The sequence below is a fragment of the Pseudonaja textilis genome, chromosome Z (assembly GCF_049901715.1).
Source record: "Pseudonaja textilis isolate UNSWEBS1 chromosome Z, rPseTex1.2, whole genome shotgun sequence".
Classification (NCBI taxonomy): Eukaryota; Metazoa; Chordata; class Lepidosauria; order Squamata; family Elapidae; genus Pseudonaja; species Pseudonaja textilis.
In genome coordinates, this window is record NC_142008.1 from 113,133,654 (window position 1) to 113,159,456 (window position 25,803).

A 25,803-nucleotide genomic window follows, 5' to 3' on the forward strand; every position below is an offset into this window, starting at 1 on the left:
TGTGGGGACTCCTAAAAGGGCAGGACAGAGTGGGCAGGGCCAGCCAGGGGTGGAATTTGCCAGTTTGCCGAACTGGCCATAAAATTAACAACCAGTTCACCCAAACCGGTGAGAACCGGTAGTAGCCTACCCCTGGATAAACCTCCAAGTGCTTCAATGACCCTCTAAAAGGATTCAAATGACAAGCTGTCTGCAAGGAATATAGTTCCTTCCCTTCCCCACTATCCTGTCAGAGCTGAAGAAGCTTCTTGGATGGGAATAGAAACATCTTCAAAGAAAAAACAAGAAAGTCCAGGTGCCTACAGAAAAAGCACCCTTGGAATCCACATCTGTCTATTTTTGGTCCTGGGAAAGGACTTGATGAAAATGCCAAATCCAGTCTTAACATCTGGATGACTGCATGATGAACCACAATAATAAAGCAAGCACAGAACAATTGATTGATTATCTGTTTTAGATTCCTAGAGACCACAAAGACGGATTTTCTCCATGAAAGCAGAGTATTGTTAATGTACTTTTTTGAAAGAGGGAAGTGAGCATATATCTCTGTGGATATGTATTTGTACATCTGTACACTCTGTATCAACGTTAAAGGTTTTTTTAAAAAGAGGGGGGAAAGGGGGAGACAGGCAGCATGAGTTCATGAAATCCAGAAGCCAAAAAGGACAAAAAAGAAGGCAACATCAGTGCAGATAACAACATCAGTGCACTCACACACAAATACACACACACACACATATACACACAATCAACTCCAGAAGCTGACTGTGTCTACAATAACTCATCACTGTTTTTAAATTAAACAAAAAAAATCTCTTACCCAACTTCTCTGAAAGTTGCTATCACTTCCTTTTTGAGTTAGTGGAAGGTGCTATGACCAAAAAAAGAGATTGAGCAAAGAAAAAAAACTCCACAAAGGACAAGACAAAGTGAGAGGCTGGCCTCAGAAGAAGACAGAAGCAGGAGATTGAAATAAGAGCTGAGAAAGAAAATTGAAGGGTAAGCATGCTCTTCTCATTTCAATATAAAGAAGTTGTGTAGTGCACTGGATTGAGCACCCAGCTTCTGGTTGGGAAGTCAAGCAGGAACCCCAGAAGGAGAAGGCTTCTTAGCCAAGCTTAGTTGAAAAAGGATTTGTTGTCTGGGATGACAAGGAACAATGCTCCTTGGGAGGAGTGTTGGGCTACAAATAAATCATGGTAGTGTTTACAGCCTATCCTTTTTCCCGATTGCCCAGAAAGGTCTGTGGCTTCTCTCATTTGATCCCATGACAACTTTATGAGATAAATGAATCTAGGGCATAGTGAAAGTTCATGTGAATTACATAGTGAGGAAAACTTTGATCCGTTTTAACCAATGCAATTTTCCTCGCTTCCACATTTCTACAGCCAAGTTCTTAGAGCTGAGATTTTGAGGGAAAAATTGGCAGATTCAGATTGATTTGACCTCATGGCTTCACAGTGCGCTCAGCCAGTGACTTCAGCTATTTTTGTATTTATTATTATTATAGTTGTTTATTATTATTATTATTATTATTATTATTATTATTATTATTATTACATTTGATAGATAAAACAGCACATTTGTCCAATGTAGAAAGGTTGTTAGGGGCTAAATGTAAAGAGATGTTGTTTTTCTCTTTCTTTTCCTGAGGTGATATTCATGTTTGAAAAACTGTTAGAAAACTTCCAATTTGCTGGAAAATGGGGTGCTTTCTTTGCATACAATAATAATGTCAGAATAAGGCACTTTGCAGAACTAGTCTTCCTGCTCTCCCACAGAAAATATTTTTTTTCTGATTTGGCTTTTGTGTGTGTATGGGTGGGGATAATCTGTTTAATCTGCATAAATGGGCATGAGAGAGAAATTGGCCTCCAAATTTTGATTGTTGATTTTAGATAAGGAGTCTGTAGATTCTACAAACCATAATCTTAGAAGAGATATTTTCCTTTCATAGATCAACCAAAAATTTAATCTTGTTCTCCTAACATTTTTGATGCTAACTGGCGCAGATTTTGTTCCATGCATTGAAACACAAAGTACAGAATTTGCCATTGTTAATCAACAGATATTTTTATTGCTATTGTATTATAATCTATTCCTTTTCTTCATTCTAAGCTTCCATTTTACAACCTGTCTTAATAATAATAATAGTAATAGCAAGCTCTGCAAGCTTCTATCTTAAACAGGGAAAAAATAGGGAGATGTAACATGAGGTAATTCTCAATTTATAACCACAATTCAGCCCAAAATTTCTATTGCCAAGTGAAATATTTGTTAGATGAGTTTTGCCCCATTTTACGACTTTTCTTGCCACCTTTGGTAAGTGAATCCCTGCAATTGTTAGGGTTAATAGCACAGTTGTTAAGTGAATCTAGCTTTCCCATTGATTTTGTTGGACAGAAGGTCGCAAAAGGGGATCACATATCCCCAGGAAACTGCAATTGTCATAAATATGAGCCAGTTGCCAAGCATCTGAATTTTGACCACAAGGGTAATACAATGATTGTAAGTGTGCGAAATAGTCATAAGTCACTTTTTTTAGTGCTGTTGTAACGTGGTCACTAAATGAATTGCTGTAAGTTGAAGACTGCTTGTATACTACTAAATCACACAACACAATTTCTTGACTTGTTGCTATTTCTTTCTAACATCATCTTTCCTGCATGACGGCCATTAACTGAAGATATTGGATAAACATTGGCTCTAATCATCCTCTGTTTTTGATTAATGCCTTCAGAGTTCAGGCAAGGGAAGAGAAGAAAGGAAAGAAGAAAAGTATCAAGCCTGAATTTGATTTGGTGGCGGATTGGTGTATGTCTGGGTTATTCATAATGAATTTAGTTTGACACACTGGACTGCCATTTGTTAGAAATGGTGTGGGGCCTCCCATTTGAGAGTGTGTCAGTTTGATAAACATTGGACTGCCATTTGTCAGAAATGGTGTGGGATTATCTATTATCTGTTACATTTGGGAGCTCAAAATGGGGGAGAGTTGAGGTGGATGGAGTTCCAACCAAAATAACATAGCTAGACAATGAGTTAGCCACGTTCCCACGACTGCTTGGTCAGAGGAAGGAGGAGCAAAGTTTCCAGGAAACCATTTCACATCCTGGTTGGACAATGGGACACATTGTTTTGGAAAATTGAGAAAACTGATGTGGAAAGCCAGGAAACTTTCAGTACTGGCTTTCCACTAGTTAGTGCCAAGATGGTGTATCCTAATAAACCTGTTATTTGAGGAATTGAAGTACCTTGGAGTTTTATAATGGTTGCCTTACTTGGAATCTGACAAGAAGAAGGAAGGCAGAGGCAGGCAGGGAAGGGAAGGAAATGAAAGGGAAGGAAAGAGAGGGAAGAAGGAAAGAAGAAAAGCAGAGGCAGGAAGGCAAGAGAAAGAAAGGGAAGGGAAGGAAGGAAAGAAGGAAGGAAAGAAGGAAGGAAAGAAGGAAAAGCTGGTCAGTGTAAACTTAGTAACACTCTTCATTTTCTTTCCTTTAAATAAAAGATGACAAAATTTAAGGAACTTAAGAACACCAAATGCTCACTGTCTATCTGAAACCTTGCACATTCAGTTCTAGGTTTGTGTAATACGTTGTTGGCAATTTGCAGGAACTATGATTCAGACAACCTGCAGACATAGTTCATCCTTGATTTATAGCTATGTGGGACTGGAACTTCTTTCTCTATGTGACCATGCTCAATTTTATAACTTTTTTTGCCCTTAAGTGAGTCATGCAACTTTTTAATGAATCCAGCCCCCCCTCCCCCCCCCACTAATTTTGCTTGTCAGAAGCCAGCAGAGAAGGTCACAAATGGCAATCTCATGATATCAGGACACTGCAACAGTAATAAAATACATTTTTGTTGTCAAGTACCTTACTTGTGGTGATGTGACAATAGGTATATTCTGACAGTCATAAGTGTGAGGACTGCCAGAAGTCTTTTTTTTTCCCCAGCACCAACAGAAAAGTAAGAACAGTTGCAAATCAAATGTCAAGGACTGTACTCCAGGGTATTTTAAATCTAGGATCAGGTTTTAATTCTCTTTAAAAAAATAGGTCCTACAAGAAGAAGAAAAAGAAAAGCAGTATCCTAGACTGCATTAACAGATGGGTAGAATCAAGATAACATAATGTTCTAGTGCTACTTTATAAAGCCTTAGTAAGACCACACTTGGGATAGTGCATCCAGTTATGGTCACCACAATATAAAAAAGATGTTGAGGCCCTGGAAAAAATGCAGAGAAGAGCAACAAGAATGGCTCGGAGGCCAACCGCATGTAAAGAAAATTTGTATAAGATGCTTTACAGGTGGCACTTACCCCCGATGAGAATTGTGAGGATGTTCAAGAATAAATTGGATAAATGTTGGAAATGTCATCAGATACCTGGCTCATATTACCATATGTGGTGGACGTGCTCGGATGCAAAAAGATATTGGACTATAATCCACACATGGTTGGAAAAAATGATAAAACAACACATAGACTTTAAACCTGAGATATTCTTATTGGGAATTATACCAGAAATATACAATAAAGAATTGAAATATTTGATTGTAAATGTTTTAACAGTAGCTATAATTGTATTTGCTAAGAATTGGAAAAATGAAAAAAATACCTATGCAGGAGGAAATTATTAAGAAAATCATGGACTGTGCCGAAATGAGTAAATTGACATTTGAAATTAGAGAACAAGAAGATAAACAATTTTATATGATATGGGATTTATTTTATCAATGGTTAGATAAAAAGACATGGTAACGAAATAGATTAGCAAGCTTTATAATAAAAGTTAATATTGATATAGAATACAATATAAAATATATAGCCATTGAGTGAATGTATAAGATTAAACCATAATGAAAATTAGAATATCTCATATAGAATGATGGAAAAATAGTTTAGTTAAATGAATGATTAATAATAGATATTACATAAGCACAAGTTAGATTGATAAGGTGAGAATTTATATAACTTGTGAGTAATGGTAAAAAAAAAGGGTAGTACAAAACTTGTAACCAACTGACACACTGTATGTATATAACTGAAAGAGGGTTTTATGTTTTAATGTTTTGTCTGTATGTTTGTTGTAAAAAATAAAAACTTTTTTTTTTAAAAAACAATGATTAGGAGGCTTCAGGCTAAAACATATAACCAACAGTTGCAGGAAGTGGGTATATCTAAGCTAGTGAAAAGAAGGACTAGGGGAGACATAATAGCAGCATTCTGGTATTTGAGGGGGTCTCCTACAATGCTGAAGGGTCAGACTATTTTCCAATGCACCAAAAAGCAAGGCAAGAAACAATGGAGGGAAACTAACCAAGGAGAGAAACTATCCTAAGGATAATATTCCTAATGGTTAGAACAATCAACCAATGGAATAGCTTGCGTTCAGAAGTTATGGGTGCTCCATCAATGGAGGCTTTCAAAAAAAGACTGGACAACTGTTTGTCTGAAACGGTATAAGATTTCCTACTTGAGCAGGGGTTGGACAAGAAGACCCCCAAGGCCTCTTCCAACTCTGTGTTCCAATGTTCTAAGTCTTCAGCAACGGAGTCCTACCTAGGGTTTGGGGAGGTTACTGAGAAGCCACACATACCTTGGAAATGTGTGGTTAGCTTCTGTTAATGCTCATGGGAGCAAATGAAGTGGTGAAAATGCAGATGTCAGGAAGTTGAAGTAACTCAAATAATTTTCTTGCCTTGTACACAAGTAATTGTGAAGAACCATAGGTCACTGAAGTCCCAAAGGTGTCTTCTTCAAGAGGAAATTGGACTTTTTGGTTTTCCTTTTGAAGATGTTTTTCTTCGAAATGTCTTCGAAGAAAAATCAGAAAGTCAGTTGCCTCTTGAAAAAAAGCACCTTTGGGACAATCATAACCTGAATGACTAAGAATCTCCATAGACATAGGCCATTAAACTTGAGCATTTGCACTCCACCTGGTGGATCACCCAATTTATATACTTACTTCTGGAAAACCGGTAGCAGAAATTTTGAGTAGTTCGGAGAACTGGCAAATCCCACCTCTGACTGGAGATTTTACAGTCTCCTTCCCCTGCCACACCCACCAAGCCACACCCACAGAACTGGTAGTAAAAAAAATTGAATCCCACCACTGACTGACTTTGTCAATGCAGCAATGAATACTGCTCTATGGATGCTGTTCCAAAATGGCGGCCATACCAAATGGGATGCCAGAAGGGAAACTAGTTTTCTGTCACTGGTTTCTGGTCCTTCAGAATATTCTTTATTCTTTTTTTTATTGGACAAGTGGCCACATTCCTAAATGAACAGTAGAGATTTTCTTGGTGTTCTTGAGGCCTCACAGACAATTTTGTAAAGAAAAGTTATACCAAAGGTCAGTATTATGCTACTGTTTGAAGTTTACCTAATTAACATAATCTAAACTTGTGTTTCTCCACCTCTACAACTTTAGGATAAATGGACTTCTATTCCCAAAATTCCTCAGCCAGCATAATCTAAGCAAATAAGCATAGGAATAGCAAAGTTTATGGCAGGGGACCAATGAAAGTTACGCTCACATTAACTATGGTTTTGAGGATTTTGGTCTCCATTGGTTACCAACAAAGAGGCACAAATTTTGGTATCCTTTCACTGATAATAAATAACTGTCCAGATATATGTAGATGAGTTGTTGCTTCTCATTGGATTATGCAATTGGAGAACAATCTGTTCCATCAACATTAAACCGCAATAAGGTGCAAACCAAAAATTTCATGTGTCCTAAAAATGCAGTTCCTCTTATTCTAACCTTGACTGAAAGGAAAGGATGCATCGTTTTTTTTCCTGAAGATCACAGAAAACTATAACATTTCCTTCTACTTGAATTTAACCTACTTCATGTAAGAAAGTGGGAGAGAGAAAGAGAAAGGGAGGGAGGAGGGAGGGAGGGAGGAAAGAAGGAAGGAGAGAAAGAAAGGAAGAAAGAAAAAGAAAGAAAGAAAGAAAGAAAGAAAGAAAGAAAGAAAGAAAGAAAGAAAGAAAGAAAGAAAGAAAGAAAGAAAGGGGAAGGAAGGAAAGGAAGGAAGGAAGGAAGTCACTCTAAGCAGCAATTTCATATCCAAAGTCTACTTACCATTATTTCCACATCATTAAATTGTTGCCTCACAATTTGTGTAACAGCTGCAAAGGAAATTGCTCCATCAGCATAGAAGAACTAGAAGTTTGTGTACTTTTAGCTCACAGTGATGTTGGGTGCCACTATTTATCATTTAAATTCTAAACTTCAACTTAGATGGGAAGCCTGCCCAGAGGGAGAATCTGTTGATAGATTGTGATAGAAACAAAGAACAAAAACAGGTGGCAGTATCATACAAATGGATGGTTGGATGGTTTTGTTTCTTTATCCAGTTCCTCCTCTAGTTAAGTTTTGACACACTTCATTAGGCCAGCTGGCAACACAGGGCTCCTTTGAATGTTGGATAGGAAACCCAAAAATTATCATTGTAGAGGACTGATTTACAGTTAGTTGTTGACAAGCTAAGAACCACGAGGCTTTTAAGATGGAAGAAGAGAACGGCACATAGGATTTTAACAATGTTTTCTGCTTCTCTTCTCTTTTTCACAGTGCCTACTCCACCTCCTGACCGCTAACAGGACCATGGCTAGTTGTATTGAAAACCAAAACAATACATCTTCCAAGCCTCTGTCAGGAGCCTCAATAGGCATAGGGGTACTGTCGCTTGCTTTCATCTTGGGATTCCCTGGCAATGCCTTCGTAGTGTGGACAGCCATTTGCTGGGTTCGCAAGCGGACAGTCACCTGCCTCCTCATTCTTCATTTAGCCATCGCTGACCTGGCAGTGCTCCTCACTGCCCCTCTCTTCCTGCGATTCCTAAGTGCCAAGAAATGGGAAATGGGTCAGGCTGTCTGCCAAATCTGCTACTACATCTGTGGGGTCAGCATGTATGCCAGTGTTTACCTCATTGCTCTCATGAGCCTTGACCGCTGCCTGGCTGTTTCCAAACCTTTTGTCTCACAGAAAATCCGTACCAGGCGCACCATCCGGCTTTTGGTGTTTGCGATTTGGGTGATGAGCCTTTTCTTAGCTGTGCCTTCTCTCCTCTACCGGAAAGTGGTGACTCATAACAGCACATCGTATTGCATTTTGTGTCACCAAGGAGGTAAGGAGTTAGTCTTCCAGAACCTCTTTGAAACCATCACTGGGTTTCTGCTGCCTTTTACCATTGTTGTCTACAGCTACGGGATGATTAGTCAACGCCTCAAAGGGACTCGTTTCCGTCAGAAACGCAGGACCAGCCGACTCATTAGCCTCATTGTAATAGCCTTCGCTCTTTTCTGGCTTCCTTACCATATTGTCAACCTTCTAGATGTGATTGGTCTGTGGAGTGGCTCGTCAAAGGTTCAAATTGCAGGGAGGAAGGGTAGGCCCATTTTGGTGGCCCTTGCCTTCTTCAGTAGCAGTGTAAACCCCATCCTCTACACTTTCAGCGGAGGCTCCTTAATCCGATCATCTGGTATTGGTTTCATGGCCAAACTCTTTGAAGGAACAGCCTCAGAGATGTCCAGTGTAAAACATGGTACAACCCGAGACCGAGATGCTAAGACAGAACCCTTAAATAATGAGAAACCAGAGTTGTTAACTATGTCTACTAACCCTACAGAAAGTAGCTCAGCTCAAGAAGGTGGAAGAGGCTTGAACCTGCTCCCATGAACTTGAAACTAGGGACAAGGGGAGACATTCAGACTTTTGTTGTCAGTTTTTTTAAAGATCTATAGAAATGTTCTCTCTTACTTTTCTCTGTATCTTCTTCTGTATCAGGTAGGCAGTTTCATTTCTTACTCATTTCATTCAGCAACATGGCTTGTATTTGTTGACAAGGAATTGCAGGGACTACATATGAAGAGGTTTATTATTATTTGTCATTATATTATAATATTATGTTCAAGAAGCATTTCCCAAAGATTGTGGCAAGGTCAGTGAAAACCTGTCTGAACATGTGAAAAGATGGATCTGTGACTCTGTGTTCATTAAGTGCTAAACTTTAGAGAGCATGAAACACCAAACTTGCACACAGTCAGACCCCACCCTAATTCTACATTTAAAATCAGAGCAGGGTTTGTCCAATTTCAGTTTTAGACAAACCAAACTCTTGTTTCCTCTTTTCCACTTTCAAATCAATTGACACAACTTTTGTGGAATGCTTCCCTCCCTGTCTTTATGCATTAGTTTGCAATTGTTTTGAGAGAAGAAAAATGTGCTTTATGCTTTACTATTCCTTCATGAGACCTTCCCTCTAAGACCTTCCCTCTTGTTAATATTTTGTTAGTATTATTGGAGTGTTTTGTTGCCCTGAATCTTATCATTTCATTTCTGTCTCTCACCTCTATCTATCTATCTATCTACTTACCTACCTACCTACCTACCTATCATCTATCTCTATCTCCAGAGAAAGAGGAATCATAAAGAGCTTAAGTCCTGATATCTGCAAAAAAATATTGCATCCCTCTAAGTCTGGGGTGTCAAACTCAAGACCCGGGCGCTGGATCTGGCCTGTGGGATGCTTAGATCTGGCCCACAGGGCTGCCATGGAAACAGTTAAAGTCTGGCCCACAGTGCCTCTGCCAATGAAAATAGAGCTCAGGAGAACCACACACAGCCCTCCTGAGTTCAATTTTTGGCCAAGACAACCTCCTGTAGTCTTCTGCCAGCAAAAATGGAGTGGGGGGGGCTCCATTTTCACTGGCAGATGGCCGCAGGAGGCTGTCCCAGCTGAAAACAAAGCTCAGGAGCCCATTTTCCCTGGCAGAGCACTCGATCCAGAGGTGCCCCTGACACGAGTGATTTCAAGCTGGCCATGGCCATCCTGGCCACACCCATCCCTGGCCCCCTGAGATCGAACATAACCCTGATGCAGCCCATAATTAAATCAAAGTTGACACCCCTGCTCTAAGTGGCCAATGGGAGAAGGTAATGCTCAAACATTTTGAACTGTATTTCATATCTACATTACAATAAAAAGACATTTATTATATATAATTAATACCTGGCCATAGAGCTACATACAAGGGCAAGTGTTTAAAATATGGGATGGAAGTTGTAACTACATACACTTGAAATTTGGCTGGCTTTCATGTACAACAATGCAGCAGGATCTTATGGTGGACTTAATATACAAACTTTTTGTTTGCTTGTTGGGACTATGGTTAAAAGAAGGTATGCTTAAGGGTAATTGAAAGTTCTGAAGTGGAATGTCAGGAGACCAAAACTTTGTAGAACAAATTAATAAGGGCCACTAGAGCTAACTTCATTCCACATCCTAAATTACAGATAGTCCTCAACTTACAACCACAATCGGGACCAGAATTTCAGTACCATTGTAATTTGGTTGCTAAATGAATGGTTGTAAGCTGAGGATTACCCATCCTGTCTTCAGGGGGGGGGGTGTTTAGTCTACCATCTTGTTCTTTGCTTGGCAGCAAGCTTTGGGACAGTCTTGACTCCCTGAATCAAAATAATCAGCTTATTTAGTCTTTCAAGGAGGCCAATGAATCTTTCAGGATTGGATAGTATTTTGATTCTACAAAGATCTTTTGTTGTTTAATATCTACTCTGAATCAATTTTCACTGCAGCACTAGAAAACATTGATGCTGGCCAGCAGTGAGATTCTACCTGTTCCACTACCAGTTTGGTTATCGCACGCACGTGCCCCTAATGCGTACATGCAGCTTTTCACCCACTAGCTGAGGCCTGCAGTACCAATCAGCTAAGAGGAAACAGAAGAGAAAAGCAGAGGGGCAGGTGGGAGAGCCAATCCTGCCCTTTTCTCTTCTTTCTCCTTTCAGCTGATGTTTGGAGGCCTTTTTTACTACCAGTTCAGCTGAACCGGATCGAACCAGTAGCATACCACCACTGATGCTGACCTCAAAGTAAACAGTGTTCGGATCAACAATTTAAGATATGCTGATGACACAGTTCTGCTTGCCAGTAAGCATGAAGACTTTCAATTCTTCAACAGTCACAGAAATATCTGAAAATATGGCTTGAAGCTTAACACCTCAGAAATCAAGATCATGGTCATCAGCAAACAACCCATTAATTTACCACCAATAACTTCGGAAGGAATGCCACTAGAAAAAGTTAAAAGGATCACATACCTTGATTCTAATTTACATGAAAGGTGGAACATGACCACTGAAGTAAAACCAAGAATAGGGAAAGCTCGAACAGCATTCTTTAAAATGAAAAAAGGTCTTCTGTAGTCACAACATAAGCCTAAGATTAAAAATCAGGCTTGTCAGATGTTATATTTTTGTTGTCCTGCTCTACAGAGTAAAGAGTTGGTCTTTGACAGAAAGTCACTTGAAGGAACTAGAAGCATTTGAAATGTGGATTTACAGATGGCTGTTATGTATAAGTTGACAAAATCAGAAATGAGGAGGTGATAAGCCACTTGGGGAAGCAAAGGGAAATCTTCAAAACCATAAAAAAGTGAAAGTTATAATATCTTGGACATGTGACGCAACACCCAGAAAAATACAGCATACTTCGTTTAATCCTCCAGGGAAAGATTGAAGGCAAATGAGGTTCAGACAGAAGAAGAACATCATGGCTTCAAAATCTAAAGAAGTGGTTTGGACAAAACTCAACAGCATTTTTTTGTGCAGCTGTTGATAAAAATAGGATCACCAACATGATAGCCAACATCCGATGATGGATATGGCACAAGAAGAAGAAGAAAGGTCTTTCAGAATACAAAGAGAAACTGAAACACAACTCTTGAAAGCAACTGCGTCTTTCCCCCAATTCCCATCACAGCTGCATGGGACAAGACACAGCTGCATTCAAGAGCTGCAGATAGGGCTTATCTTTCCTATGCACTGGAAAACATACGTTTCAAACTACAGGTAGTCCTCGACTTACAACAGTTCATTTAGTGACCGTTCAAATTCCCACGGCACTGAAAAAAAGGGACTTACGACCGTTTTTCACACTTAAAACCATTGCAGCATCCCCATTGTCTTGTGACCAAAATTCAGATGCTTGGCAATTGATTCATATTTATGATAGTTGCAAGAACCTGGGATCAAATGATCTCATTTTGTGGCCTTCTGACCAGCAAAGTAAATGAGGAAGCCAGATTCACTTAACTGTGGCAAGAAAGGTCATAAAATGGGGCATTTAAGAACTATCTTGTTTAAGCAACAGAAACTCTGGGCTCAATATAAGTCAAGGACCACCTGTATTTTCAAATCTTACACAGCCCTCAAGTTTGCATGCAGCACGTTGCAATTTTATGAAAGCTAAGTAACTTCTTTTCCTCTCTAAATTAACACAGGAGAACCTTGTGAAATTTGACATATGTTTCTGCATTGTTTGTAGATTCTGAAAGGAGGGAGGGGGAGGAAATATTTTTGTCAACTCCCAGATTTTTATGTGAGTCACGCACATTCATAGAACTTCTTCCCGTTAACTCCATCCGCAGGTGAGTAAATCTGTTGTGGGAATCTGAAGACATTCTCAGAAGGAATATTTGAAGCCTGACACAGCAGAATGAATTTTCATGGCTGCATCTCACCTATTCAAACATCATGAGTTGACAGCCTGGCATTAGTGCAGGTGTGGGGGGAGGGTATAGGGAAAGATTGGAATGTAAAGAAGAAAGTGGGGGATGGAAACCCAGCTGCACTTTGTGAGAAACTATGGCCAAGGTCAACTAAGAATATGCAGAGCTGGGGACCTTGGAATTAAGCACCTGTTTGCTAAGCAATATACAGGAACCTGATTGGACATTTGCAGGTAACCAGGGAATGACTGGGCTGGGGTGGGGGGCTTGGGAGAGGGGATTTTCCTTTGTGTTGTTTGCATGGGAGAAACTCAGATTCAGTTTATGCTACTTCTATAACCATTTAAGTTTCAGCGAAGTATATTCTGGGCAAAACAAATGGGCAAGAGTCTGTCTTCACTCGATGACTGAGTGGAATGTTTGTGAGATTCATGCAAATGCTATGCATACTGGACAAACTTATCCTCCATGGGTACACTGAATGCAGAGCAGTTTTTCGGGAATCAAAATGCAGTGGGCCCCATGGTTTTGTGCAGAGCTCAGCATGCACAGCAGTGGTGGGATTCAAATTTTTTTTACTACCAGTTCTGTGGATATGGCTTGGTGGGCATGGCAGGGGAAGGATACTGTAAAATCCCCATTCCCTCCCACTCCTGGAGGAAGGAAGGTTACTGCAAAATCTCCATTGCCTCCCCATCCCACCAACCTGCTTTCCATTCTGTTGTCCTATGTTGCCCAGGACAACAAAAGAAGACCCAGCTGATCAGCTGGGACTCAGGAGGCAGAGAATAGATGGGGCGAGGCCAGTCAGAGGTAGTATTTGCCGGTTCTCTGAACTACTCAAAATTTCCGCTTCCAGTTCTCCAGAACTGGTCAGAACCTGCTGAATACCACCTCTGGTGCACAGGTGTCACTTCTCCAGTGGGTTGCCAATTTGCTTCTGGATGCAATTCAAGGTGCTGGTTGTCACCTTTAAATGGGACTAAGTTATCTGGTCACATCCACTTGACCCACTAGAGCAGGGAGGCATGGAATGTTGCCTCTCCTGTGCCCTAAGGGAATACATCTGGTGGGACCCAGAAGCAGGGCATTCTCTGTGGTAGCTCCCTCTCTTTGGAATCTCATTCATTCAGAAATTAGACTGGCCCCCACTTTGACAGTCTTTCGTAAAGACCTGAAGACTTGATTTTGCCAGTGAACCTGGGGAATCCAGAGTGAAATGGAGCCCCCATCAAACAGCTAATTTGACTGTGTGTTGTCACTTGGGTGGGTGGGTGATTGTTTTGTTATTTTTTTATTTTCTATATTGTGCTTCTATTGCTTGTAAGCTGTCAAGAGTCACTGTGAGCAAATAGATGGCTATGTAAATTTTCTAAATAAATAAAATATTACTTTTGTCACCCTCCAGATTCTCATATAACTCATTTGTATCTCTTTAAGGCAGCATTTAAAGGTTATTTTCTTTTCCTGGCACAAGCAAAGCTTTTATACTCCCACCAATAAATGCTCTTTTAAAAAAAAAACCTGGCCAAGAACTGCAGTTCTTAGGGAAAAGGCCTGCAAGCCTGTAAATGGTAACAGAAAACAGGCAACATGAAACCAGTCCTTGGACAACTTAAGATGTACAAATAAAATAGATAACACTGTTTATTTTTGCAAGAATTTAAATATGCCAGCTTTGGTTGTAAAGGGGATACAGAAAGAGAGAGAGACAGAGACAGAGACAGAAGCAGAGAGAGATAGAGAGAGAGGGAGAGGGAGCGGGAGAGGAAGAGAAGAAGGGAGGGAGGGAGGGCACACAAAATTGGAATAGAGACATTTTTTCTGGCAAGGCCTCCTTTTACATCAGTAAGAGACACTGCATGACACACTTCCTGGAATAGGGGTCTCAAACCTTTTAGACCTCAGGGACCACCAAACTTATAATTTTAAATCAGTGGACCAGAGACCCTGAGAAAATCCAAAAAAACAGTCGGCAGGAAAATTCCCCACCTTATTTTCCTATCGATCGATGATTCTTTATTTGGGATTGCAGGATACCGTCTCCAGATCCGTTCTCAGGGGGAGAGAGAGAGAGAGACTTTTGGCTTCATGCAAAGAAAGCAGCAGAAGCAGCAGAAGTCTTTCTTTCTCTACCCCAAACTCCGCCAGAAATGAGTCTTTGCAAGACTTGTTGCACAGACACAGCTCCTTGGAGCAGGATGCCTTGCAGGATCCTCCATCTGATCCTCCATTTCTGATGGAGTTTGGGGGAGAGAAAGAAAGACTTTGCTGCTTTCCTTGCATGCAGCCAAAAGCAGAAGAAGAAAGAAATGGAAAGAAGCAGCCAGGTGGCCAGGCAAGGCAAGTGGGGTGAGTGGGGCAAGTTTTCCCCTTCCATCCTTTCCCCCTCCCCTCACTACCTCATGTTGTTTGCAATGCAAGCGACACAAGTCTTGTGTTCCCATGGGCCATGTGGGCAGCACAGAGCCTGGATTAATTGCTTTTGGGGGTGCTTTTGGGGGGTATTTCTCTGTGGACCACCATTTTTTTCTCATGGACAACTGGTGGTCCCCGGCCCACTGATTGGTGAACACTTTCCTGGAAAACTTACAACAGATTTCAAGTGGGATTTTGCTTTTACTCATTGTAAATTACTGGAAATCTCAGCTAAGGAGATTTCAGGAAGAAATTACTCTTGTTGTATTCAGGTCAACACCAATGCAGACCACAAATTCAGCAATGTGGCAGAAAGAGGGTTTTTTTTTTAATCCTCAGAATGGACCTAACTTGTTAAATATGGTTCCTTAAGGGAAGAAAGTAGGAAATGTTGAATGTCACACCCTTCAATTATCCTGGCAATGATTTTCCTGGGTTTTCTTTTCACCATTAACTAAGGGATGCTAGAAGCTGTAGATTAGCCTCTGGAAGGTCATGGATTGTCCATTCCTGCTTTAAAACCACAATGCTGAGATTAAGAACCAAGGAGAAATTTCCTGACAATTAGAACAATTAATCAGTGGAAAGATTTGCCTCCCAAAGTTGTAGGTACTTTAACACTGAAAGTTTTTAAAGAGTCTGAAATGGTATAGGGTTCCTGCCTGAGCAGGGTGTTGGACTAGAAGATCTTCAAGGTCCTTTTATTCTTTTATTCTGAAACAAGGAAGGAGGAGAAAGAAAGAAAGAAAGAAAGAAAGAAAGAAAGAAAGAAAGAAAGAAAGAAAGAAAGAAAGAAAGAAAGAAAGAAAGAAAGAAAGAAAGAAAGAAAGAAAGAAAGAAAGAGCGGGGGGAGGGAGCAAGGAGATCCCCTTAGTTGTTAAGCTCCTTTAACCACATGAATTGCTTAGCCAGGCAAACATATGCCAGCATTGCAAAACACACAAACCACAAAAGAAGGAAGTGTTGCTGGGGCACCAAGCAGGAAGTTGACCTAAAAAAAAAATGCCAATCTACTTCCATCTGATATATCTGAGTCAATATCCAACCAGCTCTATGCAACTAGAAAATACCCCAGTAATACCAGGAGAATAATAATTTCTCTACTGCCCTCATTCTCAAATTATCCTTAACTCTAAATGTGACCTGCCTGTTGCAATATCCCATAATGTCACCAATGCCATGCACTCAATCTTCAGAGGGTCTGTGAAGCTGATCCTCAATTTTGTTTGAGAGTGGGTTGAGTTTAAAGGACTTCTGAACATGGTGGTTGTGGATTGGTAATAGCAGTACAGACCAGATTGAAAGAACATTGTGAACAAATCATCATCAAGCACCACATATTAGCAAACATGTAGAACACTGAAGGTCCTCAAAGGAGGATCCGTTGCCTTCAAGTTGATTGGAGAATTCCAGCTTTCTTCAGATCAGGAGAAAGTTCCAACTTGTCTTTTCAAGAGGATCACAAATGCTCTTAGTGGGTCACTTCTGCTGACTTGAATTACAGTTAAACATGGCTTTGCTGTGGTGATGGAGCTAGAGGTTTCCTCATACAAGACAAAATGGGACTTCCTTAGGATCTGTCTCTCCCAATTTTCATGGAAAGTGCCTCTTCCAACAGAACCAGAAAGGTCTGTTAAAATAAGCCACCTCTGCCCCCAAGTACCAGGAGGAATTCACCAAGAATTCCAACCCTCAAGAGTCTCAATTTCACCCCTTGAGATTTAGCTCAGCATTGGTGCTTGGGAGGAAGAACGGGCTGTTTCCGTGCAGACAAAGTAAGTTCTTAGTTCACCTTTGCCCTTGACCTTGATAACTCCACGAAGGGAGCAAGTGTAGCCCAATGTTTCCAAAGCTTTAGCTGTCTCTTCTGTGACCTAGGAGAAGAAAGAAGGAGAATGTAAAGGTGGTTGATACAGCTACAGCTAAATGACTGAGTCTTCATTGACATTAGCAATAAGTTTTGGGGAGAAATGCCTGCAGTTGGTATAACAAGAATTAGCACTTTCCAATGACTCTCTGACTCTCTGCCTAATTTAATTTTTTTTTTCATTTTGACTGAAGAAGTTACTTGAATGAGTAATGAAATGAATCAGTTTAATAAACTTTGGTCCAATTGCCATGATTTAACCTTTTTAGATATAGCTATACAGTTATTTTTGTCTTGTCAATTCACCAATTTTAACTTATTTATTACTGTTCCTTTCCGAATGAATGGTATAACTTTTAATTAACGGGAGAAGATACTTTGGATTTTATTTGGCCCAAGAAGATGTCAAAAATTTCAGCTGAAGTCCCAAAGATGCTTTTTTTTTCAAAAAGCAACTGGATTTTGTTCTTTTATTTTGTTTTTCTTTGGAAGCATTTCAGTTCTTCTATGAGAAGCAAAATGTTTTCAAGAAAACAACCTCAAGAAAGTCCAGTTACCCTTTTTTTTTTGGGGGGGCATATTTAGGACAATCATGACCTGGATGGTTGAGAGTCTCCATAGACATTCAGGTGAAATGCCTCAACAGAAAGGGGGCTCAGCAAACTATCTACATAGATGTTCTCTTAGTCAAGTTGGTTTCAACCAGATTAAGCAAGTAAAACTAATGTAGAAATTAAATTGATTTGTTATGGTGGGGTGGAATGGCATAAATAAATATTAACCTCAGCACCATATGTTGAACAGTTGCTTTCTCTTCCTGAACTCCTAGAACCCTTCTGATCCCAGATTACTGAATTGCAGCAGCGTAGTTGTTAAAGATAGAATGAAAATGGAAAATGATCTCCTGTCCTAAGTTTAATATATCTCTGGAGATTTTGCTCCTCTTGATTTTGTCTGTACTCTGATTTCAAAGACAACCAAAGAGGGAGCGAGATATTATATATATTATTGTTGGTTTAAATTAGAGTTAAACGAAAAAGTAAAGAGGAAGCACTGAATTTGGAGGTGCTAGATACACTGGTACAATTACTAATAATAATTCTAATGCATTTCAGACAAGGTCCTACTTTTAACTTTCCTGTAGAAGACAGGAAACAAAGTATACATTGATTCTGCAGAAGATGTATCTGTTTTTTTGGGGTGGTACTTTCCCAACAATGTTTTTCTTATCTGAATCAAAAAGTGGACCATTTTGTGGTATTATATTTGCATATACTCTACCACTTGCAAGCAAGTGCATGGTAAACAATCGTGAGTCCATCCACATGTGCCCCCTGACTTTAGGGAGACTAGGTCAGGGGCCTCCAAACTTGGCAACTTTAAGAATTGTGGACTTCCATCTCCCAGAATTCCTCAGCCAGCAGTTGCCATGTTTGGAGAGTTCTGGTCTAGGTTAATCTGCAGAATGTCAAATGATGGCAATGAATTGGTACAGTTCTGATTTGCTGAGCTACACTCAAGGCCAGAAAACAGACCATAGTTCCCCAGTCCTTGATATGTAATTCCAGGTGGGTGGGTGATTCTTCATAAGCATGTCAGGCATAGATGGTTTTCTCTCCTGCTATGATGGGATGGTCAACCTTGATGCAATCAGCCACAATGTGAATATACACAACATTCCTGGAATCTATTGGCATTCAGCTCAAAAACCCTGACCCAAAAGTACGTCACCCAGAGGTGCTTTCTGTAAATGGGCCACCATATAAATTTGATTCATAAATAAGTAAAATGAAAGGGTAAATGGCATACAAAAAATAGCCATATGGCAAAACCACTACAGTAAAATGTTTACTTTAGGGCAGGTGTCAAACTCAAAGTCCGGGGGACGGATCTGGCCTATGGGGTGCTTAGATCTGGCCCATGGGCCCACCCTGGAAACAGTGAAGGACCGGCCTGCAGTGCCTCTGCCAGCGAAAAGGGAGCTCAGGAGGGTCATGTGCAGCCCTCCTCAGCTCTGTTTTCACTGGCAGAGGGCTGCAGGAGGCCATCACAGTAAAAAATGGAACCCGGGCATGCCGTGTGCTATGTCCCCAAGCTCCCTTTTGGCTAGTAGAGGGCTGTAGGTGGCCGTCACAGCTGAAAATGGACTCCAGAAGGGCCATCATGGCTGAAAATGGAGCCTTGTGAGTGACATTGAGTTGGCCATGCCCACCCTGGCCATGCCCCCCCCCAGCTGCCCAAGGTCAAACCCCCAACCCTGATGTGACCCTCAATGAAATTGAATTTGACACCCCTACTTTAGGGGAAAGCCTTATACCAGACAAATATATTTTGGGGGGTGGGATGCACAAAAGTGCATATCTAGGATAATGTTCTGTGAAAGCCACTGGAAGTTGTATCCCCAAAATAAGATCTAATAGAACAGTAAATCAATAATTTAGTATTGAATTCTGAAGTATTTGATTCTCTTCGAATGTGGTGCTGATGTAAGCCTAGTTGGGTAATGAAACATCTGCAAGCAAGCAACCAAGCTCAGAGAGCATCAGGAAGTCCACCAAAATAAATGAATGATAAAAAGGAAATACGTCCATCACATTTTATTAAACAAAGCAATAGAGATAGTGGATTAGGAGGACATGGATAAGAAGAACAAGATCATTTTCCTATCCCTATTTCACTGACAAAGGGGGACATTTTCAATAGCCTGGCAGCCTGTCTTCAGAAGAGTTCAGCCAGCTGTGTTTGGGGAAAAACATATGTAGGTCTTCATCTCCCGTCCTTTGATCCATGAATGGCAGGAACAAGGAAAAGGATGCTACCTTTCCATATTGTTGTCATGAGGAAGAACCATGGTAGATATTCATTTCAACAACTTCCAACTCCAGTTGCATTTTCTATATTTTTATTTCATCTAAATCTCTTGAATGATTGAAAGTTCTAGGACCCAAGTCACAGAAAGGAGACCACATAGAAAGGTTTTATATCTACCTGTATTTTTCCCAGAACTCCTGTGCTCTCCATTCGACTGGCTACATTAACAGTGTTTCCCCAAATATCATATTGGGGTTTCTGTGCTCCAATGACCCCGGCCACAACTGGTCCATGATTTATACCTGCAAAAGTTTCCAGAGTTTAACAATGGCTGTCAATTGAATCAAGCAAGGATATAAGTAGTGTTAAATCAAAAGTTCATACAATTTTCTTCTGACATTTTTGTTGCTATCTCCTTCATTACTACATGTCCTAAAGTAAATGTACACCAGCAATCCAAACATTGATCCAAGAACCTGGCCTTGTGCTATTTTCCCTACAGCACCATGAAAATTTTTCAAAACATTATTTATTAAATTGCAATATAAGCACTTTTTTAAAAAATCATGCTAAAAATTCAAAAGCCAATTGGTGTTTGAGCAAGCACTAGACTGAAGCCAATGTAGAAAGTTATCACACACACCTTCCTAGAAGAATGAAATATTTTGAGGAATATTTTTAAAAGGCGGGATAAAATGTTTCCCTTAAAAGAAAAAGAAAAAGTCTTATGGGAGACAGAAACTCAGAACCCCGGTTCCCTGCTCCCAGCAGATATTTTGTGCCCATTAAGACATACAAAACAAAAGACTTTCAGCTCCAGGGTGAAGGGATTAAGACATGACCCTTCAGGACATAATAGGATTGACCCACTAAGACACAGAGGTCACTACATTGCACAATCTCCTAAGGATATTGCATCCGCCCTAGAAAACTTCAACCAAACTTAGCTCAGACAAATTTCTAGAATTTGTACATGGCCCCATGGGAGTCCAACAACAACTAATAGAATACATGCTCTTGCATAGGAACAGAAAGGTCAAGTGCAAAGCCCAAGAGAAGGTATAAATACCTCCACTCTCAACTCCATGTGTTCAGATGCACCAGAACTACAAACATGTGGTTCTGTTCATCAATAAATGGACCCTCTTTCGAATCAGCCTCCAGCCTTCATTTTGTCTTCGGTGCCTTCCTCCCAGCTGGCAACTGAAGCTGATGGATATTTCTTCCAACACTACTGTTTTATATCTGGGAGGACAGTTCAAGAACGGAGGCAAGACTCAGATAGTAACTAAAGCTCTTTATTTGTGACTTCAGATCTGAGCAACTAACCCCAGCCGCAGCAGCCCCTTATATAGGGCTGTCTGCGGCTAGGCAGCCAATGAAGGCGATTTGAGTTTGCCGCTCTTGGCAGGGCCAATCGCGGCAGTCCGTTTACTGGCCAATCGCATCAGTCTATGGCGACCAATCACGATCGGCTTTCAGCAGGCCAATAATATTTGCAGGCTACAAGCCTGCTAGTCTGGAACACCCCTCCCCTCTCGGTTCCGTTTAAGGGGTGGAGTAATATAGTCTCGCAGGTAAGCAGGTCTTCACACCTGTCTGCCTGACTTACGCAGTTCCGCTTGACCCTGTTCAAACCCGGGTTCAGATGGACGGCTTGCTGGATCAAACAGGAACGGTGAACCAGTGTCATGGTCAGGGCTCTCCTCTGGTGCCTCTGGGGTGATGAAGTCCTCAGCCTCGCTGTTACTGTTCTGGCTCCTGGGGCTCGCTGAACCTGCCTGGTTGCTGCTTCCTGGCGAAGGGTTCGACTGTCCAGTCTCAGTTGCAGCTGGTGAGTGTTGCCAACCATGGTGCGGTGATCTCGGTGGTAGCTTGGAATAGACAGGTGTTGGTTCTAATTCTGAGTTCACTGCTTCCCCTCCCCCTAGTGTCAAAGTTAGGGTCAGGGTTGGAAGATGTGGTTAGTCTGGAGCGCAGTTGGTCAATATGGCGTTTCCATGGTCTGCCATCAGTGGTGAGTAGACGGTAGGAGCGGGGACCCGTAACTTGAGTTACCTGGGCAGGAATCCAAAGGGGATCCCCAGAAAATTTTTTTGCGAAAAGAAGGTCTCCTACCTTGAAAACACGGTGCTTGCTGCTGGAACCCAGGGGCTTTTCCAGGGTGTAGGCAGGGTGCAAATGATCTAGAGATGATCTGAGTTTCCTGGCCATCAGGAGTTCAGCTGGGCTCTTGTTGGTCGTGCTGTTTGGTGTGATGTGTTGTAGGAGCAGCATTCTAGTGACTTTGTCGTGGATGTTGCCTTGATCCATTTTCTGTAGGTTTTTTTTCGTAAACTGAACTATTCGTTCAGCCCGCCATTCGCCGCAGGATGAGCCGGCGATGTGAGTGCGTGTCGGATGCCCCATTCCGCTAAATACTGTTCAAAGGCTAAGGCAGTAAATTGGGGCCCATTGTCAGAGACCAGGACATCTGGTAACCCGTGTGTGGCGAAGAGTCTGTTCAGTTTTTTTATGACCGCCTCAGTAGTGGTTGCTTTCATTTTATTGACCTCAAGCCGGTTTGAGTAGGCATCAACAGTTATTAAGAACGTGTGGCCTCTCGTAGGTCCCGTAAAGTCAATATGAATGCAAGACCAAGGACCCCTGGGTGTTTCCCATTCTGTTGGTGGGGCTTTAGGTGGAGCTGAGTGGTTTTCCTGGCATTTGTTACAAGAGGCGACCCAGGTTTCAATTTGTTTATCTATACCTGGCCACCAGGCGTAACTTCTTGCCAGCGCTTTCATACGTACGATGCCCGGGTGTCCATCGTGTAGCATTTGCAAGACCCTTTTTTGTAACTTAGTTGGAACAACAACCCGGTCTCCTCACAAAACGCACCCTTTTTGTGAAAAAAGTTCCATTTGTCTGTTTTTAAACAGCTTAAACATTTCCTTAGTGTTGTAATCTGGCCATCCCCTCTCCACCCAGCCAAGAACTCGTGCCAAACAAGAGTCTCTTTTGGTTTCAAAAGCGATGTCTTGAGCCGTTAATGGAGGTGATGGCATTGTCTCTATTTGCAGTACGGGGAGTGTGGGAGCTGGGTCTTCCTGTGGCTCGGGTAGCGGTGAGCGGCTCAAGGCATCTGCGTGGGGAATAGATTTCCCCGGGCGGTACTTTAATTGATAGACGTAGGCAGCAAGAAATTACGACCATCGCGTCATTCTGGGGGAGAGAATGTGTGGAGTAGGTTTGTCGCCTGCCAGAATGCCAAGTAGTGGCTTATGATCCGTTATAATAGAAAACGGTCTCCCATAAACATATTCATGAAATCGTTTTATTGCAGAGACAATAGCAAGGGCTTCCTTATCTAATTGGCTATAGTTTCTTTCTGTTTTTGATAGAGTTCGTGAAAAAAATGCAATTGGTGCTTCTGAGCCGTTTGGTAGGACATGGCTCAGGATGGCCCCTACCCCAAATGGTGAGGCGTCACACGTGACAGTCAAAGGTAGTGTCTCGTTATACTGAATTAGTACTGCCTTTGAGGTAAGGAGGACTTTTACTTGCTGGAAGGCGTGTTCCTCCCGACGTCCCCAATTCCAGGATGCCCTTTTATCGAGTAGTCTATGAAGGGGCTCATGCAACAGTCGCCTTCTGGGGTAGGAAGATGTTATAAAAGTTAATAAGTCCCAGGAAGGCTTGGAGGTCGGTTTTGTTTTTAGGTCTTGGGGCGTATTTGATAGCTGCCAATTTTTTTTCTGTGGGGTGGATTCCTTGCTTGTCAAGGAGGTAGCCAAGAAACTCCACCCTTTCTGTGCAAAGCTGGCACTTTTCCTTCTTAACCTTGAGGCCAGCGTTTTTGAACCTCTGTAGGACTGTTCTGAGACGTTTTTCTAATTGGTTTTTTGTGGGTGCTGCTATTAATACATCATCAAAATAGGGCACGACCCCTTTTATCCCTTGTAATAGTCTCTCCATCAGGCTTTGAAAGATGCCTGGGGCTACGCTTACACCAAACTGGAGCCTGTTGCATTTGAATGCACCACGATGTGTTACTATAGTTTGGGCTTCTGCAGTCTCGGGATCAACTGGCAGCTGTTGATACGCTTGGGCCAGATCTAATTTTGCGAATATTTTGCCACCCCCAAGTGAATGCAGGAGATGTTGAACAACTGGTACTGGGTAGGTGCTCTGCTGTAGCGCGTGATTGAGGGTGGCCTTGTAGTCACTGCAGGTTCTTATGGACCCATCAGGTTTTATGGGGGTGACAATTGGTGTCTCTCATCGGGCGTGGTCAATAGGTTCTAACACGCCTTGCGCAATTAATTTGTCCAGTTGCTCGTCAATTTTGGATTTAAGAACAAAGGGAACTCGGCGTGGCTTTAGACGAATGGGTGCTATGTCAGGGCGAAGATTAAATGAAATGGGGGACCCCTTGTACTTGCCTAGGCTTTTGTTGAACACTTCTCAGAAATCATGGACCAGAGCTACCTCCCAGTCATTGTCTTCAGTGTGATGAATGCCAGCCATTCCGATTCCTAATGGCGCGAACCACTGAAGGCCCAAAAGACTTGGCCGGTCTCTGTCTACAATGGTGAGTGGTAGAATTGCCTTATGTCCCTTGAACGAGACCTGCACATGGCAGGTACCTGCAACTGGAATCCGGTTGCCTTGATAGTCTTTTAGTATGAGTCTCTGACTGCTGAGGTCTTGGCGTCGGATGTTGGGGACTAGCTGCTTGAGTGTTCTCCAGGATACCATGGATAGTGATGACCCAGAGTCGACTTCCATGTTGCACAGTTTGTTTTCAATCGTGACCTCTACTCGGATCTTTTTAGCGTCAAGTGATAAAGCGTGGCCGATGGTGATGGTTTGATGAGCCTCCTCTCGTCTGGGGGTGTCTGGGGCTGGAATTTCTCTTGTTTCTGCATACCTTTGCGATGTGTCCCCGTTTCTCGCAAAAACGGCATATGGCATCTAAGAATCTGCATTCAGATCAGGGATGGTTTCCCCCGCATCCGGCGCATTGGTAGTTGGCTTTGCAACCCCACTGGTCCCATTGCTCACATTCTGACCGGAGCCTGTGGACTTCTTCTTCCTCGCTGTTTGAGGATGACTCGACGTCTTCGTGATGGGTGGTTGATGTGCACTTGTCTGAAAGTTTCCCAGCATCATTGGGTTGGTGGTTGGTCCCACTGGTTCGACGCATTCGTGCTGCCGATTGATGAGTGGCTTCGGGTGCTGTGGCGTCTGCTATGGCATCTGCAAGCGAGATGTCTCCCTTGGCCATGATCTTGCTCTGGATGGTTGGGACTCTGAGGCCAAGGACGATGCGATCTCTCATGGCTTCTTCAAGGTTGGTGAAGCCACACAAACCGCCCAGGTTCCTCAGGTCTGCCACAAAATCCCCAATGCTCTTACCCTCACGTTGGTCCCTCTGGTAGAACTTATGCCTGCAAATGAGAGTTGGCACGGCTGGGGCATAATGGTTGCGCAGGATGGGAACAAGGGTGTCCCAATCCATGGTTTTAACTTCAGCTGGCTTGGCTAAGGCTTTAGCCATCTTAAAAACGGCTGGTCCACAATGGGTTAGAAAAACGGCTCGTTTCTTGCTGGGCGTGGCATCTTTGAGGTTGTTGGACTCCAGGAACATTTGAAATCTGTCCATGTATGAGTCCCAATCTTCGCTAGCTGGATCGAATGGTGCGGGTGGTATAACGCTGCTGGCCATGTCGCCGTCGTTGCGCTCTGTCAGCCACGTGCTCCTTTGGCTAGCTCAATTCAATAGCTTCTGTTGCCTCCGCATCCCATCCTCATCGCCAGTGTTATATCTGGGAGGACGGTTCAAGAACGGAGGCAAGACTCAGATAGTAACTAAAGCTCTTTATCTGTGACTTCAGATCTGAGCAACTAACCCCAGCCACAGCAGCCCCTTATATAGGGCTGTCTGCGGCTAGGCAGCCAATGAAGGCGATTTGAGTTTTCCGCTCTTGGCAAGGCCAATCGCAGCAGCCCGTTTACTGGCCAATCGCATCAGTCTATGGCGACCAATCACAATCGGCTTTCAGCGGGCCAATCAGATTTGCAGGCTACAAGCCTGCTAGTCCGGAACAACTACTATACCTAAAACTGGTGAAGACATATAAACAGGATGGACAAAAGCCGGGAAAAGCTC

At 42.1% G+C, this 25,803-nt stretch overlaps 2 protein-coding genes across 2 annotated transcripts in view; one reads left to right on the forward strand and one right to left on the reverse strand.

Moving 5' to 3' along the window:
* Positions 1–734: 734 nt before the first annotated feature.
* On the forward strand, positions 735–9,468 carry LTB4R (leukotriene B4 receptor). The gene is made up of 2 exons (XM_026722158.2): positions 735–999; positions 7,593–9,468. The coding sequence occupies exon 2, from the start codon at positions 7,626–7,628 to the stop codon at positions 8,697–8,699; it is 1,074 nt and encodes a 357-aa protein (XP_026577943.1). The 5' UTR covers positions 735–999; positions 7,593–7,625; the 3' UTR covers positions 8,700–9,468.
* Positions 9,469–14,176: 4,708 nt separating this feature from the next.
* Positions 14,177–25,803, reverse strand: part of ADCY4 (adenylate cyclase 4) — a 106,147-nt gene continuing 94,520 nt past the window's right edge. Inside the window, 3 exon segments of the mRNA XM_026722154.2 lie at positions 14,177–16,715; positions 16,717–16,845; positions 19,827–19,951. Of these exon segments, the coding sequence (XP_026577939.2) occupies positions 16,698–16,715; positions 16,717–16,845; positions 19,827–19,951 (272 nt within the window). The 3' untranslated portion in view covers positions 14,177–16,697.

What these genes read in the sequence shown, in the direction of transcription:
- LTB4R (XM_026722158.2), top strand. Translation starts at nt 7,626, where the DNA reads ATGGCTAGTTGTATTGAAAACCAAAACAATACATCTTCCAAGCCTCTG.